This window comes from Castanea sativa, chromosome 12 (assembly GCF_040712315.1).
Source record: "Castanea sativa cultivar Marrone di Chiusa Pesio chromosome 12, ASM4071231v1".
NCBI lineage: Eukaryota > Viridiplantae > Streptophyta > Magnoliopsida > Fagales > Fagaceae > Castanea > Castanea sativa.
Genome location: NC_134024.1, coordinates 21,849,541 through 21,856,938, shown reverse-complemented (window position 1 = coordinate 21,856,938; position 7,398 = coordinate 21,849,541). Strand labels below are relative to the sequence as shown.

At 35.2% G+C, this 7,398-nt stretch overlaps 1 protein-coding gene across 1 annotated transcript; it reads right to left on the bottom strand.

The window, feature by feature from the left end:
- Positions 1 to 1,248: 1,248 nt before the first annotated feature.
- Positions 1,249 to 6,740, bottom strand: LOC142621271 (laccase-15-like). Its single transcript, XM_075794587.1, has 6 exons — positions 6,608 to 6,740; positions 6,267 to 6,418; positions 5,914 to 6,158; positions 5,612 to 5,737; positions 1,819 to 2,766; positions 1,249 to 1,479 (listed from the first exon to the last, which is right to left on the bottom strand). The coding sequence occupies exons 1-6, from the start codon at positions 6,692 to 6,694 to the stop codon at positions 1,349 to 1,351; spliced, it is 1,689 nt and encodes a 562-aa protein (XP_075650702.1). The 5' UTR covers positions 6,695 to 6,740; the 3' UTR covers positions 1,249 to 1,348.
- Positions 6,741 to 7,398: the final 658 nt, after the last annotated feature.

The window sequence follows — 7,398 nt, the reverse complement described above, 5'->3', positions numbered from 1 at the left end:
AAAATTATACATTTTAACATTATTAAATGTTATTTATTTTTCCCTCATTACTTAATTAATACTCAAATTTTTTTCTCTTTCATATTAATTTCTTTCCATACCTTTTTTTTTCCTTTTTCTTTCCACCTGTAGAGCACAATATCATATATTTTTTTCTAGCCATTAAAGAGCACTATATAGTTTTGGTGTGGGCAGAAACTTCAGTATGAGTTTTGGCTTTGAGATGTTTTGTTACTTTTGTATGAGACTTTGCTTTATTTCTATAGCTAACAAGTAGCACATGCATTGTCTTTGCATGTTGGTATGAGTTTTAGATACACTATATTATTTAAAAAATCATACTAAACTTTTTGTGGTGCGCTTGTGCCCACAACGAAACTATGAGATAGGTTATAGTAACCTAAAAGAAATAAATACAAGAAGCCCACTAATATTTATATAACTTGTAAAAAAGGTAAAGAGGGAAGTGCTAGAGATTTAATTTAGAAGAAAAAAAGAAGATAAAACATGGACACGATTTCGATTCCACTGTTAAAAGCAATGAAAGAAAAGTTCAATGTTTTCTCATTCTTAATATTTACTCAGAAAGTTACTTAGAAAAAGAAGAATGGCTAGATTTGGAGGGCCGAGAGACTCATTTAATGTTTCCTCGCTTATTTTTAGAAAAATAATGAGATGGCTAATAGTGTGTTTTTAACCATTGGATTTAATAAAAATCAATAGTTTAAAAAATGTGTAACTTGAACTCCTCTCTCTCTCTCTCTATATATACACACATACACACACACACACACACACACATATATTGGGAAGATAGTGTGGAAGATTGCTCAAATTGATTAACAAAATTACAAGGCAATATCAATAATATATCTGTAAAACAAGATATGCTCAGATTAATTTGTAAATAAAATAGACGAGTGTAAATGCGTATAAAATTAAGGATTAAGTAAAATTTATCGCCGAGACACGAAACTAAATCCGTTGTCCTTGAGAAGTGATTTCGCCTCCACTGGAATCAATCCGCATTGCTTAGTCACACAGCTTTATTAAATTACATATACTCAACGTATACCATATACTATGAGAACAAATAAATTACTTCTTCCACAACAATTTCATTATTTTCCACCAAAAATGGTTGTGGAAGCAACAGTGATTCTCGTGGCAATAAATCCACAAATTATAATTATAAACAATACCGAACAAATTAAGAGATCGGTGAAAACAAACAAACAAATAAATAAATGAACTGGCCCAATTCATAAATTCTTATGCTTCCCCTATCATTTGATGTAACTACTCATGAGGAATGAACCAACATGGTATTTGGAGCTTGCAGCTAACTTCAACAGGGTGGCATGTCTGGTGGTGGTGGTAAAATATGCGCTTTTCGACCTTTCCCATTTTTCACTACGAATGCCATGTCCATGCCCCATGTCATATGCCGATCAAAATGGCAGTGCATAAACCAAACTCCTATCATCACAAAACATAAACAACAACATCATCATCATTGTAGCAGTAGTATTAACAGTGTAAGGGGCAAAGATTCCATCCTGTGATCCTGAGCATTGGTCAGAATACAAGATTGACACGTGGTCATATATGTATTGTATCTAATATTCTAATATACTGGACATAAGTTAAACCTTAATATCCCGAATACTTAACGGAATTCAAAATTGACATATGTTCAATTCTGAACACGTTCACATTTAGTGTTCCAATGCACTAGACACAAATTGAACCTTAAATGCGAGTTATTAAAAAAAAAAAAAAAACAAAGAAGAAAATAGTTTTAGTAGTTTGACAAACCAGGATTGTTGGCCGTGAATCTAATGGCAGTCCAGCCATCTAGGGGAACATCAATGGTGTTCATAAGAGGAGGATCAACAAGATTATATCCCAAAGGGTCCTTATCCTTGTCGAAGTTTCCAAGACCCATTCCAACCACATAGAAACTGAATCCATGGAGATGCATTGGATGATCATTCCCACCCACCAAAGTCGTGCCTTGAAAAACAAGTTCCACAGTAGTGTTATACTTCAGGATCTTAACCTTGGTCCCATGTCTAGGTGTCTCAAGGTACAATGGCAAGTCCTCCGCTGTGAAGTTAAATAAATATGGTGGGAAATCTGGAAAATTAGTCCCAAATACCCCATTGACATGACGATAATAAGCTTGTAAAATATCGATGGATGGGTCCACAAAGCTTATGTTATTGACACTAGTGGCTAGTCGTGTCCCATTAGGCCCTGCACATGAATTGTTAGGACATGGGAACGTGTTGACTGAGATTACAAAAAATAAATGTTTGGTTATGTTTATTGGGACATTGACTGGATGATTTTCATCGGCTAAGCTTCTGAGGCTACTTGTAAAACTAATTGAGGCATTGGTATAATTAAAGTAAGGAAGATTATTAGGGAGGGAAGGAGGTGAAGATGGGGTATAGTTTCCATTGTATTCGAGAATAGCAGTGGTGGTTGTGTTATCATAAGCAACACCAGGTGCAGCAGAGTATGCTCTAGCAGCCATGTAATAGTGGTCAGATTTCTGGTTCGACTTCAGCAAAATATCGATGGTTTGGCCAGGGGATATTGTGACATAACTTGATTCCAATGGCTTGGTGTAGCTACCATCTGTTCCCACAACAGTGACGTTGTGTTTGGCAATGGCGAAAAAGAGAATATCCATCACGGCAGCGTTGATAAGGCGGAGGAGATAAGTCTTTCCATGATCAACCTTTAGCTTGAATGTGTCTGCAAGTAGTGAATCGCATTAGTAGACTAACACTTCAGTTAAAGAGAGAGAACAAAAGAAGAGAGTTTATAGACACTACTTTTGTACTACAGTCTTTATTGCTATTTTAAACAGTGATTGTGAGTGATATATGGATTGATATTAAGGTATATGTGGAAGTAAATGTTTACTATTCACGATAGACTATTTGTAACAAAAATTGTGATAAATAGTATAGTCCTAAAAGAATTGATAAAAAAAAAAAAAAGTATCATTTGATAAAAACTTAGTAAATTGACAATTAATTATTGGTTTTCTAAGAAGGATGATTTTTTTTTTTCCCTTTCTTAGGGCTAAGACGATGACTTTATTATTCTAAGTTTCTAACCATCTTGAAGTATTACCGCCACTTGCATCTGATTGGGTTAAAGTTCACCGAGTCTTGGTACTATAGTTCGAACTATGACATTTACCAATTGCAAGTAATTTCCTCAATAAGTCTAAGTATCAAATGTTATTATTTATCAATTTAAAATATATGGATCATAAATCAATGAGCCTTAATCCATGAAAAAAGTTATTCGTTTTTCATAAAAAAGTTAATTATATTTAAATTAACTAAGTGGCACTAATACTAATTAAGACGCCTTAATATTGAGTAAAAAAACTACTCAATGTAATAAACCCCTCACACATTACAAACATATATTAAATCAAATCCGTGCTATTTTTTGTTGTTGTTTTCTTACTGAGTGATCAACTACTCCATGCTTTAAATGCTAAAAAAATTTACTAAGAAAAAATCATGCTAAGGTTTGATCAATAATGGATAAGAAATATATGACGATAAGTATTAATTTGAAAATTGTTAAATAATTAAATTCATATAGCAAGACAGTATTTGGGCTTCCATTTAATTTATACGTGGGCTATACTTCAATCCTACTAATGGGGCTCTCAGCTTAGTCTGGTTTGTCCTCTCTAAGCCCTAATCTGAGACCATCCCTTGACTTCCCTCAGTTTCCAAGTGTTTTCCTCTCGCTTTGCTGACTGTCTCTACTTCCCTTTGTTTCTTCCTCCCACCTTCCAACCCCCTAACTCTTGAGCTGGTATATGGTGTACCCGGCATATATGCCGGGTACAACATATAATTTTCGCTAACTCTTTGCCTCTTCCTCCTTTTATAGCACTTAGTGGTTTGGTCATCGTTATTTTCCTACTATACACGTCCTCCCATGTCTATGTAAATTCGCAGGGATCCTCACGATTTTAGAAGATTCCCTTGTAACTTGTTTCAGATGCCATCTAGTGCTCGGCGGAAAATTCCCTAAAGGTATTATTTAACGTTCGGTCATTGACTTGAACCACCCTTATTTTCTAAGCAGGCCCAGTGGTCAATACCTATACTGGGCTGGACACAACCCCAATTAAAGTGGCTTTACCGATCATTGTACCCCAATCCTTGCGCGTCTCTCAATGGGACTGTTCTAGCCTAATGATCTTGGGCTTCAATCATGCGAGCTATTCTGGGTCATTTAGGTCCAAACCCTTACGGATGGACCGTCCATATCCCCTCAGGCCCATACCCTCACAATAGCCCCTCCCTCCCCACGATCCTATTTCTGTAAAGTGGAGATGGGATCGGGTTTTCGTCACCCGAAGCTTAGGGGCACCTTGTCACCTTTTCAAGATAAAACTGGTGGTTGTGTCTCGGGAATGCCAATAGTCAAACCAATTAATGCAGTGGACAAGACAACACACTCTTTCTGCGCGTGTGGCAGTATTCAAAATATCGGACAGCTCAGATGGTTTGAAGTTTCGTTTACCGAGGTGTGCGTGAAGGGAAATAATAGTGCGCATTTATTGCAGTTGGGAGGAAGAGACAAAGGGAAGGAGTGAGAGTTGGCAAAGCGAGAGGGAAACACTTGGGAACTAAGGAAGTCAAGGGAAAGGTTTCATATTAGGGCTTAGAGAGGACGAACCAGACTAAGCTGAGAGCCCCATTAGCAGGATTGAAGTATAGCCCACATATAAATTAATTGGGGCCAAATGACTGTCTTGTTAAGAGGTATTTGGTGCCCACAGAGTTTGTTTGGGAGTGCATTAGGCCAAGGCCAACATAACTTGACTTGAATCTTTTATTTTGGGCAAGACTTATGTACAGTACTTAGGTGCTGTTATTTCGGTTCTCTTCTTGAGATTCTGTCATGTGGATTTTTTTATGAGATGAAAGTGTATTTTTTAATTAGGTAGCCACATGGCTGAATCTTAAAAGGGAAATCTAAGGAATAGCATTTAAAGTACTGTACCTAAGTTTTGTCATTTTATTTTATAGATTTATAACTTTGAAATTAATTAAGCCACTTACTTAACCTTAATTATACTTTAGGTGAAGAGGTTTGGACCTAAGGACGAATTGACCGAGGTTCAAAAATAAAAATTCCAGTCATTATGCTTATTAATTCAAATATAAAAGGAAATAAAGTTAATCAAGAGCAAGCTTAAGCCTGTTGAAAAACTAATAAACCAAACCCCATTATATGGTCCAGGTCTAGCTTGCTGGTGATAAGACCGTGCTTTAATAAAAAATTAAAAACTGATCACCGTGTACATTTTAATGTTCAACCCCACTTGGACTAGGATATATACTGTCAAAAACATCGTTTCCTACTTCATTTTTTTTTTTTCATGGAAGTTGGGACACTGTTTCTATGGGATTAGCAGTGTGTTCATCTTCTTACCAGTGCTCTTCAATCTTCCTCCCTTTTCATTCTAATTAGTAATGTCAATCTTAATTAGAAGCATTTGGTAGAAAATAAATGATTATAAACATTTTATACACATAAAACTTTGGGAATCTTTGACCTGGTTTTGAGCACGGATAAAGAACACCAGGTTGTCCATTGATAGTGAAAGCATCAGAAACATTAGGGGCTCCTCCAGTAAAAATAGTTTCATCATAAATTGCCAATATATCTTGCTTCCACCACTCTCTGCATAATCAAAGATTTCCAGTCATTTCAAAAATATTTTTCTGGTCAAATTGTGTAACATTTTCTGTAGTTTTAAGACGTTAACATACAGCATGACTCTTCAAATTTGAAAGACAAAAAAGAAAAAGAAAAAAAAAGAAGTCCCAATCATTGAGAAGGCTAATTTTATAATACCAATTATGATTGGAACCTCTGCATGAGGAAGAGGGAAAGGATATTTGGTTCCCTTCTTGGGATGAATAATTATAGCACCATGAACCGTTGCTCGCCACCACTCACTGTGAGCATGCCACCATAGGGTCCCTTCTTCTGAGGAAAATATAATCTTTTGCCTAAACCTTCCACCTGGTTGTATGGGGCATTGTGTAATGTATTCAGGGCCATCTGACCATGGATTTCTTGGTTGTTTTACCCCATGCCTATGAAATTGTAAATTAATATTATCATATACAATGCATAGTTAGCAGTTCCTCATATGTTTGGATTTCTTCTCTGTCAAAACAAAAGTGCACGGATCAGAACGATACCAATGAATAGTTATGTTAAAATTGCCTTGGTTATGGACATCAACAAAGATAGTATCTCCTTTTTGAACATGTAGTGTTGGTCCTGGAAACTGGCCATTTACTGTCAAGATGTTCTTTGTGCCGCACAGTCTCGCGTATGGAGTTTCTTTTACCTACAATCCAAAGTTTACACACATTGATGCTATAGCTCATAACAAAGCATGTGAACATTTTAATGGGTATTCAACTACGTACATGCATGCAGTGTGTGTACGTACATATATCTCTATTCATGATGTAGAATATCAAACAATTGCATTTCATGAAATGAATAGTGAAATTTTATCGTATTAGTTGCTTACCACAAAAGTATGATGAACATAAGCTTGGCAATGAATGGCACAGACAATTAAGACTAGCCAACTCAAAATTTTTAGATTCAACCACATTTTTTTTTGTGTGGGAGTGGTGGGAGTGGGTGATGGAAACTTTTTTATTTTTCTTTTCAGTCTTGTAGTTTTTTTGTGAATTCCTTAGGTACCGTTTATATAGACATGAGGCTAGCTAACAGGAAACATGATTAACTTTAGTGGTGAAGGTGGCATTGGACCATTTAGATGCTTAACTAATTGTACACTTAACTTCAAATATTTAGGAGTACAACCAATTTTATACCTATTTTCATAGCTATATTAGATATGATTTATTGTGAATGGTGGAAAAAAAATGGTCGATCAATGTGAAAGTAATAAATAACCCGTTAGAGTTTGTCATATGTATAGGATAATTGTGAAAATAGATATAAAATTGGTTGTGGTTTTAGGATAATGTTCAAAGAAGCAAACATCTTTTCATTTTCAATTTCAATTTATCAAATAGGCTATGACGTCTTTTCTTCTCAATTGTTTGTTTTTAGTTTAGCTTATTGTTTAACTTAAATTATTCTAGCTTTCAAGTATATCTTGGTCCTTAGCCCCAAAAATAATTGAACAATGAGATCTTCATTCTCTTCAAGATCAAGTTAAAGATAATAGTACTGTTGACAACAACACAACGAGTATTTTTTTTTATTATTATTTTTGTAAGTTGTCGCATCTTCTAAAAGAAATTTTTTTTAATAGAAAGATCTTGCTTTAATTTCAAGTTGATTTTA

Excerpts from the sequence above, each read along its gene's own strand:
- LOC142621271 (XM_075794587.1), bottom strand. The coding sequence starts at position 6,694 with ATGTGGTTGAATCTAAAAATTTTGAGTTGGCTAGTCTTAATTGTCTGT. Across the intron at positions 5,738-5,913 it reads AGAGGTTCCAATCATAATTG|AGTGGTGGAAGCAAGATATA; the intron begins GTATTATAAAAT and ends GATTATGCAGAG. Across the intron at positions 2,767-5,611 it reads TTATCCGTGCTCAAAACCAG|ACACATTCAAGCTAAAGGTT; the intron begins GTCAAAGATTCC and ends CACTACTTGCAG.